The sequence below is a fragment of the Phacochoerus africanus genome, chromosome 2, assembly GCF_016906955.1.
Source record: "Phacochoerus africanus isolate WHEZ1 chromosome 2, ROS_Pafr_v1, whole genome shotgun sequence".
NCBI lineage: Eukaryota > Metazoa > Chordata > Mammalia > Artiodactyla > Suidae > Phacochoerus > Phacochoerus africanus.
Window position 1 is genome coordinate 203,689,216 of NC_062545.1, and position 21,878 is coordinate 203,711,093.

Sequence of the window (21,878 nt, forward strand, 5' to 3'; positions counted from 1 at the left end):
AGCACTTCTGATTTTAAGAAAAAGACATTTCTCATTTGATTGACAAATATCCATTTGAATGGGCATACCTGGAATTATTGAGAAAATTAAAATTCTTGTGAGATTAAATAGTGTAGATTGAAGATATCTTTTAGACCATATTGAGAAAACAAAGGAAAACCAAAAAAAGGGAGTAAAAGTTTAGAGAACTGTTTTTAATAAATGAAAATTACTGTGTTCACTATTTACTGGCCATGCTTAGAGAGAATGGCATCAGAGAACCTACCCCCAAGGTTCTCCCAGACACCTATCTCAGCCAGGCCAGCAGCTCCCTCATTTCCCCATGGCCTTCATGCTCTCTCTACCGATGGCCCTGGTGGTGTTCAGCTATGGCTCTGGGGCATCTCTGGGCTTTGACCTGTCTCAGAACCACGTGCACTTCAGCAGGAAGAACCTGGTGCTTCTGCGTCAGATGAGGAGACTCTCCCCTTCCTTCTGTCTGAAGGACAGAAAAGACTTCGGGTTCCCCCAGGAGATGGTGGAAGGCAGCCAGCTGCAGAAGACCCAGGCCATCTCTGTCCTCCATGAGATGCTCCAGCAGACCTTCCTCCTCTTCCACACGGAGCGCTCCTCTGCTGCCTGGAACTCCACCCTCCTGGACAAGCTCTGCTCTGGACTCCATCAGCAGTTGGAAGACCTAGACCCCTGCTTGGTGCAGGTGATGGGAGAGCAGGCATCCTCCTTGGGAATGGCTGTGAAGAGGTACTTTGAGAGAATCCATCTCTTCCTGAAAGAGAAGAAATACAGTGACTGTGTCTGGGAGATTGTCAGAGTGGAAATCATGAAACCCTTGTCTTCCTTAAACAGTTTTGCAAGGAAGGTTAAGAATTATGGATGCAGACATGGGGTCACCTTGAAATGATTGTCAGACTAAGAATGCCATCTCACCCTGTACATTTTGTCTTTGGTCACTTCAAAAGACTCCTATCTTTGGCTACAAAACTTATTGAAATAATTTGAGTAATATTTTTTCAGTAGTAATAAGCATTCATATGTCAATATTACTCAGCTCCAGGGGCATCAGTCTTAGGAGATGACTGTCCTGAGGTGATTTATCTACTGTTTGTTTATGTTTATTCTTGTACCATATAAAATTTCATATAAAATATTTATTATTACATTGTAATTCAAATTGAGAAAACATGTTCACCTTTTCGTCTCATTAAATTTGCATTTTGTGGAGTTCCCGTTGTGGCGCAGTGGTTAATGAATCCGACTAGGAACCATGAGTTTGCGGGTTCGATCCCTGCCCTTGCTCAGTGGGTTAAGGGTCTGGCGTTTCCATGAGCTGTGGTGTAGGTTGCAGACATGGCTCGGATCCCGTGTTGCTATGGCTCTGGCGTAGGCTGGCGTCTACAGCTCCAATTAGACCTCTAGGCTGGGAACCTCCATATGCCACAGGAAGCAGCCTTAGAAAAGGCAAAAAGGCAAAAAAATATTGCATTTTGTTTTATTAAATTTTTGTGAAATGAACCTTGATTTCTTTTATTATGAAAACCTAAACTCTTATTTTTTCTAGATGCATCTGTTTCAGTATGATATTGGTCCATTTTGTGCTATGGAACATTCCTACCACTTTCCAGGAAATGCTTGTCACTTGGTGGAAATTCATGGAATAGAGAAGAGTCCTGAAATTATGGAAAACTGTTAGTCCTTCTGCCATAGGTGGACCTGATTCATGTCTAGTCAGCAAAGAGTGGTCTGCATAAATATCTGAGGAAAGAAATCATTTCCTCCAGGGAAGGTGGTGATACACGATGGTGATGGGCTGACCTGGCACCTGTTACTCTTATTCCCACCTTCTCCCTAGTCCTGCTTTCCTGAACCACTTACTCATACAACAGCTTTACTCCCTTATCTGACTCCCCTTCCACACAAGTGTCTGCTTCTGTGCTGGCTTCTAGAGTCAAGGTTTCTCTCAGGGTGCAAGCCACAAGAAGAGAGCACAAGTGAAAGGAGAATTTCTGGGATTTTTCAAAACCTCAGAATTCCAGCTATGCTATTTAACAGCAGTGTGACCTTGACAAATAGCACAAACATCATGCTCCCTAATTTCCTCATCTTATAATTTCTGTGTATTATACTTCTAAAAGAATTACTGGGAATTAGTAAAAATTCATTTGGAAAGGATTAGTAGAAAATACTTTGATCTGCTTTAAATATGAAACAGCAAAGATCTCAAATCAATGAAGAAGGTCACACACATTCTTCAGTAACAGTGATGTAACTTAGTATGAAAAGGGCAACAAAGAGCCTCTGAACTCCTTTTTGTTTTTTGGTCCTTCAGCAGCAGTGTAGAAGCAAGAAGGAAAAAGCAGGAGCTGTGAAAGGTAAGGTTCTGTTCTCCTCCCCTGGACTCTGCCCATTTTGATCCTAGTTCTCTTTTCCGTAATGTCCCAGGTCAATGATGGCTGGTAATGTCACCTCCAAAGTTTGTCCTTCTCAGAAAACAGTTTCCTCAGAGGAGAGACTCAGAGAAAGAAAGCAAGGATGTCTGGACCTGGGACATGCCTCACCCACGCTCTGCTCATCCATGTGAAAGCTGGGCCATGGCGCTTACCCACCAGGTGACAGTGTGAGAGGTGGTGGAACAAGCCTTGTTTGGATGGCAAAATTCTGGGTAATGGCTCTGAGAAGTTAACTTTCCTAAGTTTCAAGACTCTGTGCCTGGGAGAATCCCTGCCTGCAAACCTCAGGTAGTTGTTAAGATAATCATCTGGGGGAATGTATGTGAAAGTGCTTTACAAAGACAGAGCTCTATACATACCTGGGCCTTACCTTATAATTATTGTCCTTTAAACTTTGACCTGGAATCCTAGTTCCTGATCATGAATCTTCAAAGAATCTCTTCCCAATGGAACATTCTACTCAGCCTCCTCCATTGTCTCTTGGCTCCCACTTTCACTGGACACACCCAGGCTCCTATTTCCATTTGCAGAGCTCATCTAAGGCACTAATGTGACCTCAGCCCCAGCCTCTTTTCAGAAAGATGATTCATCTCTTCCTTACCTCAGGCATCCCTCTTGCTAGCTTGCCCTAGGGAACCCCAGGCTCCCAGCCCAGCATGAAACTGACGTGAGGGAGTCCCAGGGGGAACTGAATATGGAAGGAAGCCTTGGGGTGAGGCATCTTCTGAAAAAGATTGTCTCTGTTTCTCAAAAACAGCAAAATTGATTCTTCGCAAATAAATTTATTTCTTCTCAAGCGTTTTCTTTTGTTTATGCTGCATTCAGGGGAAGAATGGAGTATTCTGGTGAGTGGGCTTAGAGAAGAGAAGGTGTTTCTCCAGTTCTGATTGAGAGCTGACTGAGATGTTGGAAAAGAAGGCAGTTTAGGGAGGGAGTCTGACAGTGGCCTTGCACCCACTACCCTCTCAGCCTCCTTCATTTTTTTCCCCATGCCAGTGGCATGTAGATATTCCCAGGCAAAGGATCAAACATGTACCATGACAATGACCCAAGCCCCTGAAGTGAAAATGGCTAGATCTTTAACCCTCTATGCCACAAGAAGACTCCCAGCCTCCTTCATTTTTGTCATGCTGAATACACCCTTCAAAAAGCTAGTAGGAAGTCATAGCAATTGATGAATGTTGAGGAGCTTTACTGGTTGATAAAATCCATTAAAGAACAAACTTCAGGACCTGGACTTCCCTGTCCTTCCCCTTGCTTCATCATCATATTGATCTTAAACAACCATGGGTTGGTTCCTCAGGGTAACATAGGCACAGACATCCCCAAATGTCCCAGTCAGACTCCAGGAACAGAAAGTGACAAGAAACTTCACATATCCCCAAAATAGCACTGCAATTTGGCAGTCTTTAGGGCCCAAGTTTAGAAAGGGAAGGAACAAACCCAATGACCCCATTTATTTGGATGGAGAACACCTTTCGTTTCACTTCAAGACCCCCTTTCATCCTGATCCAGGCTGGGCAGAGAAGCCCAGCTCCCCCAACTCCATATGCCATGCGGCAGCCAAAAAGAAAAAAATATATATACCTTGAGTAATTATTATGAAGTCTGAACTAATTATACAATGGTGAAAAAGAGATATACCTTTCTTCCAAGGTGGCTTTTGTTAAGCAGGTTTAATAAATCCATTTTCAAGAGGACTGGTCCAGAAGGATAAGACAGCTTGGCTGGCATGTAAAATAAAAGGTAAAAATAGCCAGACCAGAAGTAAAATGGTATTCTTAGAGTTGAACACTATTTACATTAAGGTCAATTTTAAGAAAAAGACTTTTCTCATTTGAAAGACTCGAATCAACTTATTCTGAAACTTGTGAGGTTTGAAGGTCACAGCCCAGGAGCACAGTTTACTACTGAACACTTTCCCTCTTCCATACCTACATTCCTGTCAACAGGATTCCTATACACCAGAAACACATTGCAAGTGTAACACTTTTTTTTAAAGAAGTGTCTAGGAGTTCCTTTGTGGTGCAGAGGGTCAAGGATCTGGTGTTGTCACGGCTGGTGCTCAGGCTACTACTGTGGTGCACGTTCCATCCCTGGCCTGGGAACTTCCACATGCTGCAGGTACAGAAAAAGAAATGCCTAGGAAAACCCAAAGACAACAGAGGAAAGAAATGCATTGATGAAAAAGGAAGTCTTAAATTCTGCCTCCTCCAGCTATGGCAAACAGTACTGTACACATACCTACTCCTAGCAAGATAAATGTAAAAGCTCAATCTAAAGGCCAATTTACACCAGTTCCTTTTACCCAATACAGCAGGTTCAACTTTCAATAGAAATTTGCAAGTCATACTAAAAGTTGAAAAACACAGTTTGGAGAGAAAGAGCAAACTTCAGATCTAGATTCAGATGTAGTAGAGATTTTGGATAATTATCAGGAATTTAAAATAACAGTGATTAATATACTAAGGTCTCCAAAGTATTCATTTAGTATTTATCTACTTTATCTCAGTCATGCTAGGTATGGTACTTTAAATAATTTTGTTCATTTAATATTATGTTCACATTTCTAAAGTATTCAAATATGACAAAATATGTGCAACATTATCTTTCTCAAATTATTTCCTTCTTCTTTTTTTTTTTTTTTTTTTTTTTTTTTTGCTTTTTAGGGCTGCACCAGCAGCATATGGAAGTTACCAGGGTAGGGGTCGAATCTCAGGCTGTAGCCACTGGCCTATACCACAGCCACAGCAACACTAGATTGAAGCCGTGTCTGTGACCTACCCAACAGCTCATGGCAACACCGGATCCTTAACCCACTGAGAGAGGCCAGGGATCAAACCAGCATCCTCATGGAGCCTAATCAGGTTCATTAACCGCTGAGCCATGGAGGGAAGTACCTACTTTCTTCAATTGATGAAATTCTTCCCCAGAAGATAGCTTCAATTTGTTTATCTTTACAAAAGGAAATAGCCTAAATATGCAAACTATATTGAAAAACTGTAATGAATTTAACTCATTCATTTTTTCCAGTGAGTTATATATATTTTTTTTGCCACACCATGACATATGGAACTTCCTGGGCTGGGATGAAACCTGGGCTGCTGCAGAGACAATGCCAGATCCTTAACCTATGCATCACAGTGGGAACTCCCAGTCAGTTATATTTTAAAACTTCATAGTTCTATGTTAGATTATGTGGTAGTTCTGAGAATACAGGATGAAAAAAGAAATGCAAAATCTTTTCAAGTTTGCAATTTGGAAAAGAAAAAGATATAAAAACTAATCATGCTTAATGAATTTTAATTATGCTTCATGCTACAGTGAGAAGTAAAGGACAAGGGATTCTCTCACCAGAAACAGAAGTGAGGCATCTCAAGAAGCGAGAAAATGCAGATATGCTCTATAAAGTGTCTGAGAAACAGCTAAAGACAGACTTCCCTCCCTTCTCCCATATGCAGATATGGATATAAAATTTCCAACAGTGTACATCCTGGTGATGTTAATTTACAATTATTTGCTTTATATTTTGAAATCAGGATATGCTGATGCAAGTCATTACTTATGAATAGACAGTAGAATGAGATGCCCTAAAGCTTATGAGAACCTTCAAATTTTAAAGCTAAGAAAGAGAAGAACCTGCAAAGGGCACAGAGATGGAATAGCTGGTGCAGTTAGGAGTCAATCAGGGAAGAATGATCCTTAGAAAGCACTGAAGAATAAAACAAAGGGATTGAGAATTGCACAAAATGACACCAGTAATTAATTACAATGTGATATAGGAGTCTGGATTGAATCTAAATTCTGCCAGGACACGTGTGTGATCCTGGGGAACCACAACTTCCCTAAAACTCAGCTTCCTCAAATATAAAGTAAGGTGAAATTATTCCTATTTCCTCAAATATAAAGTAAGGTGAGTAGTATACAATCTAGAACATTTAAGAGCACTTAGCAGAGTATCATCCATTGAGCGAGGGCTAAAGAAGTAGTGGCTATTTTCTTATTTTTTCATATAGATCTAAATGGCAATAATGAATTCCCCCACCCCTTTCTCTGTAACTGACCACAAAACACTTACAGTCTAAAAAAAGAGAATTGGGAAAAAATGTCTCATTAATGTTTCATTAATGTAATTATATGAATAATATAGTACATATATATGGAATATACGTGTATAAATATACACTATAAGATATAAAGTATAAAACATCTATAATACATTATCTATATACATATTTGCTGATTCTGATGACTGGCACACATCCCCTCTCGTCTCTGTTTCCTGGATCCCATTCTTTCACACCCAATCACAATCCTTTCCTTCCTTCCAATATAGAAATCCCCAGCATGCTCCCCATTCACTCTGCATTAAGCTGTACTGTCCATTCATTCAGCTGTTTCCTTTTCCATTATGGCTTCTGGCTGTCCCCTTAAGGCTACAAAGACACTATTTAAAAGTGAAAGTTTTAGATCTGTCAGAAACTCTCATGTGATGGGTTTTTTTCCACTCCTCCCTCTGAATATTTTTTGGAAATGATGGATGTCCAATGTTAACAGTAACTACAGGAGTTCTCTTGTGATACAGTGGGTTAAGGATTAAAGATCTAACGTTGTCACAGCCATGGCTTGGGCCAATGCTTTGGCACAGGTTTGATTCCCCGCCTAGGAAATTCCACAAGCCATAGGCACGGCCAAAACCAAACCAAACCAAAACAAAATAAAACACCAGTAGCTGTAGCAAAAAGGAAATAAAAAACATGATCCATTTCAGTCTATAGACTGATAAAATATTTATAAGGTATGAATGCCCTCTACTGGCCACGATGGACAAAGACAGAGTCTGGAGAGCCAGTTTCTGTTCTATGCAGACTTCTGTCCCCTTGCAGATTATTCTCTAGAGTTTTTTAAAAGGAAGGAAAGAAGGAAGGAAGGCAGGAAGGAGGGGGAAAGAAAGGAGGGAGGGAGGGAAGGAAAGAAGGAAAAAAGAAAAAAGGTTTCATTTTGGACCCTTATACTGGAAGAAGCCTATTTCCTTAGCTCTTGTATATTTATATATACTTTTTAAAAGTTTTAGAGCAGTTTTAGGTTCACGGCAAAACTGAAAGCGGAAGGTATAGAGGTACTAGATAGATAGGAGTATGCACAAATAGAGGCGCTTACTCCCTGCTCATGTACACTCAGAACTTTATCAATTATCAACATCTCCCACTAGACAGAACATTTTTATAGTTGATGAAGCAACATTTACACACCATTATCATCCAGAATCCATAGTTTATTTAGATTCACTCTTGGTATCTATTCTATGGTTTTGGTATCACTGCCTTGAAAGTCCTCTGTGCTCCATCTATTAATCCCTTATAACCCCTGGAAACCACTGATTTTTTACTGCCTTCATAGTTTTTCCATTTCTTGAATATTATATAGTTGAAATCATATGGTATGTAGCCATTTCAAACTGACTCTTTATTCACTTAGTAACATGCATTTAAGTTTCCTTCATGTCTCTTATATTCTGTGGGCAAAAACAGAATAATTGCCTTCATATTCTTACCTTACCATGAAAGATCTCTGTAGCCAGATCCTGATTATATCCAGAAGTTATAAACTTGTTATCCATAGGGGAGTATTGGAGAATCGAGGGGAAGAAAAAGGAGGTGTGGGGTCAACGAACTGGTGGAGGAGGGATGATAATCACACACCTGCCCCACAGGTAGGTCCCTGGGCAGCATGACTGGAGAGGGGGCATAGGGGTCTTTGGTCCTGAGCTGGCTCCCCTGGGGCTATGATAGAAGAACACAGGGCAGTACCAGCTTGAAGCAGCTGGATCTGTTAGCACAGAGACTGAGAGTATGAATGTGGCCCTCACTCTACCCTCCCTACCTGCCAAGGACTGTGGGTCCACACTGTCCAACCTCCCACAGAAACACAGTAAATAGAGGAAACCTACTGCCAGTGTAAAAAACACATATCATGAGAGCTGTAAGTTCAGTTTTTTGGGGGCGGCTTACTCAGGATTATGGCCTGGGAGATCGCCTTTCAGACAGCTCTGTGGAACTCCTCCAAAGAGATAAGGGTGAGGGGCATGTAGATATAATTTTGGGTAAGGGGGTATAAAACATGCATCTTGGTAAAAGGTTGCTGCTAGTCAGGAGGAGGAGATGTCTCCATTAATGATTTTAATTTTTTCCTAGGTATGAGAAGATACAAGAATTTGGATTCACAAAAACTTTCTCCTGAAAATATCTAACTCCTTGAAGGCTGTTCTAGTTTTTTCCCAGAGCACAGAGTACCTCATTCCTGACCTTCACCCTGAATTCCTTTCAGAGTGTGTTGGAGGTCAGTGACTGCAGTGGCTAGTGATCTAATCCTTGTGGAGCCAAATGGTGAGTGGCATTCTTTAGTTGGCATTGCCTCCTCATGGTTTGGGAAGCATTTCATGATCATTTTGTCTCATGGTGCTGGGAAAGCTCTTTCCCAGGTAAGACCAGGATTTCAGGAACAGACTGCTCAATGTGCTATTACTAGACTAGACCCTATTAATCAGCAATCAAAAGTCTCTGGACCATCTGTTTTACTGGTCTGTTATGGTCCAGGAAATGATTCCCTCTTGCTGGTTCTTCCCACACCTAGAGTTACACTATTACAACCATTGAACTTATATGAAAGTATACATATGGTCAACTGTTTATAAACCACCTAGTCATCATTTTATCAGAGGCTCAGTCATCCATTTGGTAATGCAAGAAAACAATCTTGTAAAATAGGCAGAAAAGAAGTAATATAGCTAGTAGCTATAATGAAGGTCATAATGAAGACTTTAGCCAAAGGAGGATTAAGACGGCTGAATAGAAGAACTGGAGCTCACCTTCTTTCATAAAAGCAGGAAAATTACAACCAACTGTTGAACGACCTTCAACAAAATTGACTGCAAACTATCAAAAAAGATATCCTACTCCAGAAGACAAAGAGGAGGCCACATTAAGACAGTAGGAAAGGCAAATACACAATATAAGCAATCCCTACCTGCCGGGGGCCTGTCCACAGACTGGAAAGTAACTATATCACAGAGGCTCACCCACAGGAGTGAGTTCTGAGCCCCATGTCAGGTTCCCACATCTGGGGATCTGGCATTGGGATGAGGAGCCCCTGGAGTATTTGGTGTTGAGGGACAGTAGGGCTTGTGCATAGGAGCTCTGTGGGACTGAAGGAACAAAGACTGAACTCTTAAAAGGCACACACAGGCTTTCATGCACATTGGGACCCATGGCAAAGCAGAGACTCCATAGGAATCTGGGTCAGACCTGCTGGAAGTTCATGGACATCTCCTAGGTAAACAGAGGATGACTGTGGCTCACTGTGGGGGAAAGATTTTTGAGGCAAAGTTCTCAGGAATAATCACCAATGTGAACTCCTCTAGAGGGGGCCATTTTAGAAAAATCTGGCCCCACCCATCAGGGCTGAGAAGCACCAGGCCAAGCAACAAACCAGGTGGGCCCCACCCATCAGCAAACAAGCTGCCTAAAGACCCCTCATCCCAGGCACACAGCCACCTCTAATCACACCCATAGACAAAGCTCCACCCACCAGAGGGATAAGAATCAGCTCCACCTACCAGTGGGCAGGGACCAGACCCTCCTATCAGGAAACCTGAAGCAAGCACCCATACCAACTTCAGCCACAAGGGGAGCAGACATCAGAAGCAAGAGAAGCTGCAACCCTATTGTCTGCAAAAAAGAGGCAATACCAAAAATCTATACAAAATGAAAAGGCAGAGAATTATGACTCAGATAAGGAAACAAGAAAAAAAAAACAAAAACAGCTAAGCGATCTGGAGATTACCAACCTCCATGAAAAAGACTTTAGACTAAAGATGGTAAGGATGATGCAAGATCTTGGAAATAAGCCGGAGGCAAAGACTGATAAATTACAAGAAACATTGAGCAAAGAAACAGATGATTTGAGGATTAAGCAAGCAGAAGTGCAAAATACACTAACTGAAATAATAAATTCACTAGAAGCAACCAACAGCAGACTACAGAAGGCAGAAAACAAACAAGGTGGAAGACAGACCAGTGGAAATGACTGATGGGAAACAGAAAAGAGAACAAAGATCAAAAAGAAATGAAGATAGTCTAAGAGAACTCTGGGACAATGTTAAACACAACATCCATATTATAAGGGTGCCAGAAGGAGAAGAGAGAGAGAGAGAGGGCCAGAGAAAATATCTGAAGAGATAATATCCAAAAACTTCCCTAACATGGGAAAGGAATCACTCAAATCCAGGAAGCACAATGAGTACCATATAAAATAAACCCATAGAAGAACACATATTAATCAAACTGACCAAAATTAAAGACAAAGAGAAAATATTGAAATCAGCTAGGGAAAAGGAACAATATACAAGGGAACCCCAGTAAGGTTATCAGTGGATTTTTCAGCAGAACCCTGCAGGCCAGAAGGGAATGGCGTGACATATAAAAAGTGATGAAAGGGAAAAAAACCTCCAACCATAATTAATTTACCAGTGAGGCTTCTCATTCATATTTGGAAGGAGAAATCAACAGATTTATAGACAGGCAAAACCTAAGAGAATTCAGCACCACTAAACAGCTTTACAAAATACTAAACAAATACCAAAGGAAATTCTCTAGGTGGAAAAGAAAAGGCCACAACTAGAAACAAAAATATCACAAATGACAAGGCTCACAGGTAAAGGCATACATATACTAAGGGTAGGAAATCATCCACACACAAATATGCTACCAAAACTAGAAATCATGAGAAGAGTAAGGTACAAACGCAGGACACTGGAGATGCACTTGCAATTAAGAAACCAACAACTTAAAACAATCTGGTATAGGAGTTCCTGTCATGGCTCAGTGGTTAAGAAATATGACTAGAAACCATGAGGTTTCAGGTTTGATCCCTGGCCTTGCTCAGTGGGTTAAGGATCCAGCATTTCTGTGAGCTGTGGTGTAGGTCACAGACGTGGCTCGGATCCTGCGCTGCTCTGGCATAGGCTGGCGACTACAGCTCTGATTAGACCCCTAGCCTGGGAACCTTCATATGCCAAGGGAGTGGTCCTTGAAAAAGGTAAAAAGACAAAAAAAAACCCCAATCTGGTATATATATAGTTTCCTATATCAAAACTTCATGGTAAATGCAAACCAAAAATCTGTAATACATATAGATGCACACACAGATAAGAAAAAGCAATTGAAACACAACACTAAAGATAGTCATCAAACCACAAGAGAAAAGAACAAGAGAAGAAGGGATGAAAAAAGAGCAATAAAACCAAATCCAAAACAGCTAATAAAAATTCCAATAAGAACATACATATCAATGATTACCTTATATGTAAATGGACTAAATACCCCAATCAAAAGACATAGACTGGCTGAATGGATACAAAAACAAGACCCATATATATACTGTCTTCAAGAGATCCACTTCAGTTCAGGGGAGGCATCCAAATTGAAAGTGAGAGGATGGAAGAAAGTATTCCATGCAAATTGAATCAAAAGAAAACTGCAGTAGCAATACTCATATTAGAAAAATAGACATTAAAATAAAGAGTATTATAAAAGACCAAGAAGGATATTACATAATGATCAAAGGATCAATCCAAGAAGAAGATATAACAATTGTTATTATATATGCACCCACCATAGGATCACCACAACGTATAAGGCAATGGCTAACAACCTTAAAAGAAGAAATGGACAATAATACAATAATAGCAGGGGACTTTAACACCCAACGTACAGCAATGGACTAGATCATCCAGAGATAAAATCAAAAAGGAAGCACAGCCCTTAAATAATGCATTAGAATGGGTGGACTTAATAGATATTTACAGAATTTTCCATCCCAAAGCAGCAGAATACACATTCTTCTCAAGTGCACATGGAACATTCTTTAGGATAGATCATGTTCTGGGCCACAAATCAAGCCTTGGTAAATTTAAGAAAATTAAAATCATATCAAGCACCTTTTTTAACCACAATGCTATTATGACTGGAAATCAACAAATTAAAAAAAAGAACCCTACAAAATACACAAGCACATGGAGACTAAACAACACACTACTAAACAACGAATGTATTGCTGAAGAAATAAAGAGGAAATTGAATACCTACAAGCAAATGACAACAAAGACACAACAGTCCAAAACCTATGGGATTCAGCAAAAGCCATTCTAAGAGGGAAGTTTACAGCAATTACAAGCCTACCTCAGGAAATAAGAAAAAGATCAAATAAACAACCTAACTTTACACCTAAAACAACTAGAGAGAAGAACAGACAAAACATAAAGTTAGCAGAAGGAAAGAAACCATAAAGATCAGAGCAGAAATCAATGAAATAGAAATGAAGAAAATCATAGAAAAGATGAAAGAAACTAAAAGCTGGTTCTTTGAAAAAATGAACAAAATTGATAAACCCTTAGCCAGACTCATAAAGAAAAAAAGAGAGAGAACTCAGATCAATAAATTTAGAAATGAAAAAGAAGAGGCTATAATGGACATCACAGAAATACAAAGGATCATAACAACTATATGCAACTATATATCAATAAAATGGACAACCTAGAAGAAATGGACAAATTCTTATAAAAGTACAATCTTCCAAGACTAAACCAAGATGAAAGAAAAGATGAATGGAACAACCACAAGTACTGAAACTGAAAGTGCAATTTAAAAACTTCCAACAAACAAAAGTCCTGGACCAGATGGCTTCACAGGCAGATTCTAACAAACATTTATAGAAGAGCTAACACCTATCCTTAAGAAACTATTCCAAAAAATTGTACTGCTAAACTCATTCTATAACGAGGCCACTCTGATACCCAAACAAGACAAAGATACCACAAAAAAGAAAATTATAGGCCAATATTACTGATGAATGTAGATGCAAAAATCCTCAAAAAAATACTATAAAACTGAATCCAGCAATATTTTATAAGGATTGCATATAATTATCAAGTGGGATTTATCCCAAGGAAGCAAGGATTTTTTAATATCCTGAAATCAATCTGTGCGATACACCACAGTTCTAACAAACTGAAGAATAAAAGTCATGATCCTCTCAATAGACGCAGAAAAAGATTTTGAAAAAAATTCAACACCGATTTCTGATAAAAACCATCCAGAAAGTGGGCATAGAGGAAACCTACCTCAACATAATAAAGGCCATATATGAGAAACCTACAGCTAACATCATTCTCAATAGTGAAAAGCTGAAAGAATTTCCACCGAGATCAAGAACAAGACAAAGATGTCCACTCTCACCACTACTATTCAGCATAGTTTTGGAAGTCCTAGACACAGCGAACAGAGAAGAAAAATAGATAAAAGGAATCCAAATTGGAGACGAAGAAGTAAAAATATCACTCTTTGCAGATGACATGATACTATGCCTAGAAAATCCTGAAGTCCCTACCAGAAAACTATTAAAGCTCATCAATAAGTGTGATAAAGTTGCAGGATACAAAATTAATACACAAAAATCTTCTGCATTTCTATATACTAACAATGAAAGATCATAAAGAGAAATTAGGGTGACAATCCCATTTACCATCACATCAAAAGGAATAAAATACCTAGGAATAAACCTACCTAAAGAGACACAAGATCTGTACTCTGAAAACTTTAAAATGCTGATGAAAAAAAAAAGATGGCAGAAACAGATGGAAAAGTATACCATACTCTTGAATTGGAAGAGTCATTATTGTCAAAATGACTATCCTACCCAAGGCAATCTACAGATTCAGTGCAATCCCTATCAAAGTACCAATGGCATTTTTCAACGAATTAGAACAAAATATTTTAAACTTTAGAAATACAAAAGACCCAGAATAGCCAAAGCCATCCTGAGAAAGAAAAATGGAGCTGGAGGAATCAAGATCTCTGACTTCAGACTATACTACAAAGCTACATTCATTAAAACAGCTACAGCCACAAAACCAGCAATATAGGTCAGTGGAAAAGGATAGAAAGCCCAGAATTAAACCCACATACCTACAGTCAACTAATCTATGACAAAGGCAGCAAGTAAACACAATGGAGAAAAGACAGTCCTTCAATAAGTGGTGCTATGAAAGCTGGATGGCTGCATGTTAAAGAATGAAATTAGAACACTTCCCAACACCACACACAAAAGTAAACTCAAAATAGATTAAAGACTTAAATAGAAGACTGGATACTATAAAACTCTTAGAGGATAACATAGGCCAAATGATCTCTGACATAAACCACAGCAATATCTTCTCAGATCCACCTCCTAGAGTAATGAAAATAAAAACAAAAATAAACAAATGTGACCTAATTAAACTTAAAAGTTTTTTGCACAGCAAAGGAAACCCTAGGCAAAATGAAAATACAACCCACAGAATGGGAGAAAATATTTGCAAATGAAGCAACTGATAGGTGGTTAATCTCTATATAATCACCTCCTTAGCTCAATACCAAAAAAAAAAAAATACCATCCAAAAAATGGACAGGAAATCTAAACAGACAATTCTCCAAAGAAGGCATATAGATGGCCAGAAAATACATGAAAATATGTACAACATCACTAATTATTAGAGAAATGCAAATCAAAACTACTAGGAGGTACCACCTTACACCAGCCAGAATGGACATCATCAAAAATTCAAATAATAAATGCTGGAGAGGGTGTGGAGAAAAGGGAAATGCTTTGTTGGTGGGAATTTAAAATGGCATAACCACTACAGAAAATATTATGGAGATTCCTCTAAAAACTAAAAATAGAATTACCATTTGGTTGATCAATCTCACTCCTGGGCATCTATCTAGAGAAACCACGACTTGAAAAGATATATGTTCCCCAATGTTCACTGCAGTACTATTTATAATAGCCAAGACATGGAAGCATCCTAGATATCCACTGACAGGTGAATGGATAAAAAAGATGTGGTACATGGAGTTCCCATCATGGCACAGTGTAAACAAATTCGACTAGGAGCCATGAGGTTGCGGGTTCAATCCCTCCCTTGCTCAGTGGGTTAAGGATCTGGTATTGCCGTGAGCTATGGTGTAGATCTCAGACTTGGCTTGGATCCAGCGTTGCTGTGGCTGTGGTATAGGCTGGCAGCTACAGCTCCAATTAGACCTCTAGCCTGGGAACCTCCATGTGCCATGGGTGTGGCCCTAAAATGACAAAAGACAAAAAAAAAAAAAGGAAGATGTGGTACATATACACAATGGAATATTACTCATCCACAAAAAAGAAATGAAATAATGGCATTTGCAGAAACCATAAACCCAACAGTTGGATTGGTTTTTGCAACTTGCATATGATTGAACCCAAGGAGGAACTGCATTTAGTTTATAAGCAAAGGGGTGAGCAATTATCAGAGTAATGTTATACAGGCCTTGTTTGGCGTCATAGGTCAGCTGTCTACTCCTGATGTCATTTATTCCCCTGATGAGAGTGTCCAATCTCTGGAGAAACCAGATCAGCATATTTCCATTCTGCTAACAAAGGTATAATTAACCAAATCACTGAAAGTCATAATTACCTTGAGGGGAAGGGTTTCCTTATATCTGGAAAACACAGATAAAAAGACAGTAATATTTCAGACAGAATCCATGAAAATTGTAACCATATTTACAAGTTCCCATAATCTTACATAACTAATCCTTGATTTTTTTTTACAGTTTTATAAAGCCATCAGGTTTTAGTTCTTGGCTAAAACACTTGGTCAAATAGGATCATAATGTTATTGTGAAACAATACTCATTCACTTAACCAAAGATACACAGTTATTACAGATTGTCAGTTGAAGGTAAAGAGATTTCATAATCTATTGTTAAAAGCAGATCAAAATTTTTAGAAAACTCTGTCTTCTTAACAGAGAGAGAAACCAAATTCAGGTTTGTACTACTTTGCTTTTAATAATAAAACTCAACTAAAGTTGTCCTAATTTTATTCAGTTCTGACCACTCATGGAATACCATTCTAAAGATGTTTTCTTTCCCAGGAAACTTCTACAATTTTCTACATCCATACAATTTGTCCCTTATTTTCTTTCCTATTTAGAAATACTAGCTTTAGGACAAATTATTTTCTTTTTCCTTAACAAAATGCATTTCTTTTCCTTATATTTTTTTTAATCTAAAACACACATCCCACTCCTTGTAAACTGAAATTTATCCCTTATTATTTCTAGTATCTTTAATCATACACATAAATTAGAATCCTCAACTCTTAAGAAACCTTAATTTCCAGTGAAAACTGAAAATGATCCATTATGAACTATCTTAGCATTAGCATTCTGTAGACTGGCAAACTTATAAATACCAATAATAATTTCTAAAAACAAATATTTTCTTATAGAAAATTTATCACTGTGGCACCAAATACACTTATTAATTGTCTTAAGTATCTTTGGTTTCTCTGCAAAAGGAAGGCAATGGTCTGTGATTAAAGTTACAGTATCTTATTTTACTTGGGAATGAACTACATAGTCAATAAACTTCCACCATTTAACTTAATGTAACAAAATTCTAAAGTTTCAAGTTACTGGATATCTAGAGAAACTATGTTTGTAATATATGTTATAGATATATTTACTTTTTTAATCAAATGAAAGACTTCATATTCTATAGTATTTTATAATTTTCAGAAGTTTCACACACATGACTTCTTATAATCCCATAATAACCTTTTTTTTTCTCCTACCCCTATATTGCTCCTCCTTTCCCTCTCCCCACTGGCAATGATGTTTGTTCTCTTTATCTCTGAGTCTGCTTCTTTTGTGTTATACTCACTGGTTTGTTGTATTTATTAGATTCCACATATAAGTGATATCATACAGTAGTTGTCTTTCTCTGTCTGCCCTCCAGGTCCATCCGTCTTGCTGTAGATGGTAAAACTTCCTTCTTTTTTTATGGCTGAATAGCTGGGGAAACTATTTTTAGGTAGGCATTTCTAAAATATAATTATTCCTGTAGAGCTCACTGTAAAAGCTCTTATTTACATTTAACTTACTCATAAAAATTTCAACAAAAGTTAATTTTTTTTGGCTGACAAATTTATATTTGCAATGGCCATCATAAGATCTTATTCAACTTCTAGTAAATCTAGGTACCATAAAAGTATTATACTTAATGTTGATGACTCTAAGACATCTGTATTAATTAAGCTACATTTTTTAACTTTAGCACTAAATACTAACTTAATACTGAATATTTTCTAGTTTATATGAACATGAAATTCATTTGGGTTTGTTTCTTTTGTATTTCTGAAAATTTATATAAGTGCATAATTTCCTTTAAGCCAATAAAGTAGAGTTCATTTACAAATTAATTTTACAATACCAAGGTAAAGGTATATATTTATAATGTACATAGAAACAGACATGACCAGAGATCTCATAGCTTCATTTTCAAACTTAGTCATGAATCAGGTATTACAATATAAAATTCACTAGTTTATAAATATCAGAATAATTTAAATTTAAAAAGCCCTCTTGCTTGACATTTTTTCCTCTCGGTCTCAGGAATTAGAGATGGTCAAGAAAAGATAAGCATTCCTAAGAGCCCTGGTAGAACTTTTACATCCCAAGGCACAGGGAAAGAAAAGCAAATTCTTCTAGAAGGACTTGTTCCCTCAGGGTCAGAATTCTGAAAAGATGCATTTATTTATTTATTTAAAGTATAGTTGATTTACAATGTTGTGGCAATTTCTGCTGTACAACAAAGTGACTCAGTCATATATATATATATATATATATATATATATATACATATATATATATATATATTCTTTTAAAATATTCTTTTCCATCATGGTCTACTCTAGGAGACTGGATATAGTTCCCTGTGCTATATAGTAGGACCTTGTTTTTTATCCATTCTAAATGTAACAGTTTGCATCTACTTAACCCCAAACCCCCAGTCTAAAAAATTATGGAGGGAGTTCCCGTTGTGGCACTGCGGAAACAAATCCAACTATGAACAATGAGGTTGCAGGTTTGATCCATGGCGTTGCTCAGTGGGTTAAGGATCTGGTGTTGCCATGAGCTGTGGTGTAGGTTGCAGACAAGGCTTGGATCTGGCATTGCTATGGCTCTGGTGTAGGCCAGCAGCCGTAGCTCCAATTATACTCTTAACCTGGGAACCTCCATATGCCATGGGCACGGCCCTGAGAAGACGAAAGATAAAAAAATAAAAAATTATGGAATGCTTCACAAATCTGAGTGTCATCTTTGCGCAGGTGCTAATCTCTGTCTCCTAATTTTAGTATATGTGCATCTGAAGCGAGCACTGGAAAAGATGTTTATTAAGCTAGCTTTCTCTTTCATAACTGCGTATGCACTAAAAGAGCCCTATCTTGGCCATTTTCAGGGCAAGATTTTCCTTTAATTTCCAGTTAAGTAAGCAAATTTTAAGTTTTGAATGTATATAAACCCAGCTGGGTTGTTAGAGTCTCACTTCCTGATGATCCTTGATTCTCTGATTCCAGTTCCCATTTTAAAGTTGAATTTGCTGGGGATAAAACTTACTAATGAATTTGTGTGGTGGGCTAGTGTGCTGCTTGTGTGCATAACTCTACTAGAGATGACCATAGAGTCCTTTCCCCTCTCTTACATGTCTCAGTTTCTAAGACCACCTTGGGTGCTTGAATCACTGAATGGCCAATTCTTTTTTTTTCAATGATTTTGTTGTTGTTGTTGTTTGGCTGTGTCTGCAGCATGTAGAAGTTCCCAAGGCAGGGATTGATTGAATCCATGCCACAGCAGCGACCCAAGTCACTACAGTGACAACAGAATGGCCAATTCTTATACATGACCTCTTCTAATTAATGAGGGGGCTTCACTATGGGACAACTGCATTGTATGAGGACATGGCCTCTATCACTTCCATAAAATTCTCAACTGCTCGAGAAAGACTTAACTGACTGGAAGGAGTCTTGTCTTTCTTCTTTGCAGCAAACCTATCGTGTGATATCTTCACCATTATCCTGATCAATTCTGTTAAAGCAGCTGAACTAAAGAAAGATGACTTACCTAACCACTCATCCCAGAAAGTTCAATGCCTTTCAGCTGAGCAAATCCCTAGGGTCTTTCAGCTGGGCTCTCCCCAGTATCTTTCAAATGGGGGGAGAACTTTATTCCCAGTGTTTTTTAACCAGGCTCTGTTGTTTCTTTCAACTGGGAGGCACACCCCAGTATCTTTCAACTTGGGGGGCAGGTATTTAGTATACACCACCAAATAAAGCTCAAGATCATCAACTAATAATTGGAAGATTCAAGAACCAGGACAGACTCACCCAAATTCATCTGGACTCTCCAAGGTGTATGGGCCCAAGAGACCCTGCTGGTACCAAGGCTCCAGATCCTGCAGAGTTAAGGCTAAGGTGAGAAGTCTGTTCTGGGTCCCTTCTTTGGTTACCAAAACTGCTCACTGAAAATAACACACAGCATGAGAACTGTGACCTCAGCTTTTTTTTGGGGGGGGGTAATTGGGAGGACTTACTTGGGACTATAGCCTTTGAGAGCCTCTCAGATAGCACTGAAAAACTCCTCCAAAGAGGTGGAAGGGAGGTCAGTATACATGTGATTTTGGTGAAGGGGGTACGTGCTATCAAACACACATTTGATTGTAGTACTAGCAGACTAGCAGCAACTAGTAGAGGGTTGGATTCATAAAATTTTCTCCTGAAAATATCTAATTACATGGAGGCCTGTCCTACCAGTTTTTTCCAGAGCACAGAGTGCCTCATTTCTGATCTTTGCTCTGAATTCCTTTCAGAGTATATTGGAGATAAGTGACTGCAGTGACTAATGACCTAATCCTTGTAAGATAGTGAGTGACATTCTGTGGCAATGGCAACGCTCCTATGTCTACATGTGATGAGTTGATAAAGAATCCAGGTGCTCATCTGAGCTACTACTATTTGGGTGCTTCCACATGTCGATTGCACTAAGAGGGGCTCATCAGACTCTCATTTGCTCAAAAAAAAACCAACCAAACAACCAAAGAAAAAAAACCCCAATCACACAAAACATGGAGTTAAAAGTCAGCAGCAGCTTGAGAACTTGGTAGAGCGGAGATGTTTAAAGTATATACTGGAAGAATGGCAGGTCCTCAGGAGACGGGACAATACAGATGAGCTGCACTGAGGCAAGTGTTTCTCCAGAACATTCCTTCTCAGAGAATGAGAAGACTAAAGTGGATTCTGAGGGCACAGAATTATCCCACAAATACGGGGCCACTAGTAGGGTCCCCAGCATGGGTGACACTGATATCATAGCAGTCTGCAGAGTATTGGAAGGAACAAGTGTTACTCCAGTGCCCATTATGAATTTCTGTTTCCTCCCCAGGATTCAGCAAGTCATAAGAGAGCAGGAAAAATTATTCCTTGAGTAAATCCAATCCTAAGACTATCTTAAAACTATGTCATGATGCAGCCTCCTTGAAAAACAAACACAATAAAATAATGCTTCACTAAAAAGGACACAGGCAAATATTTGATTACATTTAGCAACAAGCAGAGTAGAGTCTTCCCAAAAGGATATATACCAGTAATATGCATATTGAAAATCTCCATTTCTAAAGTAACAAAAAACTTTGTGAAAATTCATTTATTGAATTTAGAAAACAGGAAAGAGGATGTTGATGGATTAATTATCTTTCTTTTCTTTCCAGTTAGTGCATATGCACTGAGTAGGTACATTTAAAGTCAGAGTATTGAAATCTTCCTGAGGATTAGGGTCCAAAAAATAAGCAAAGATCATCCCTAAATTACTGCTAAAAATGTCATTTTATCAGTTAATGTAGACTTTAGTAACATTTACTTTAACCCCACAGTTTTTAAATGATTTCTTTATTAGATGAAAGAACTTTAAATAGACAATTAATTGGATCAATTAAGTGGATGAGGCTAGAAATTTAAATCAAGACTAGTCTAAGCTGTGTGGCCGACTTTGAAGATCAAGACAGACTTTCCCTGCTAAGCAGCCCTTTGAAAACCTTCACTGCTCTGTCTAGGAAGCACATATGCTCTTCCATCTTGGTCATAGAAACGCCTCTTCAGAACCCACATCTTAAACAGTGGTGGGAACAGTAAAGGGTAGAGATTTCTCATTGGACTCTCAGTAGAAAAGAAGTCCAGTCTGGGCTGGAGGTGAGAAATGGAGGTGTCTTCACTGAGAGTGAGAAAGCAGGCTGGCCTGAAGAGGTCTTCTGGGAAGTGTGAGGTTCTGAAGGAGAAAAGGCAGAGCTCATATGGCTGGAGATTCTTAGGTGCTTTTCTTTTTCCTTCAAGTCACAAGAAAATTCAAAAAAAGATAAGTTCTAGAGATCTGCAGCTGTTGGGTTAATAAAACTATTTTACTATATTTCATTGAAGAAATCACTCATAAAATCTTAGATTTCTATTTTTTTTTCAGTTGGCAAA

General features: G+C 38.6%; 1 protein-coding gene and 1 pseudogene across 1 annotated transcript; one reads left to right on the forward strand and one right to left on the reverse strand.

Moving 5' to 3' along the window:
* Positions 1 to 296: 296 nt before the first annotated feature.
* LOC125119968 (interferon omega-1-like) lies at positions 297 to 896 on the forward strand. The gene is given in 2 exon segments (XM_047767574.1): positions 297 to 847; positions 849 to 896. Coding segments are annotated over 2 exon segments (573 nt in total). The 5' UTR covers positions 297 to 322.
* Positions 897 to 18,647: 17,751 nt separating this feature from the next.
* Positions 18,648 to 18,743, reverse strand: LOC125121697 (uncharacterized; annotated as a pseudogene).
* Between the last annotated feature and the right edge of the window lie 3,135 nt (positions 18,744 to 21,878).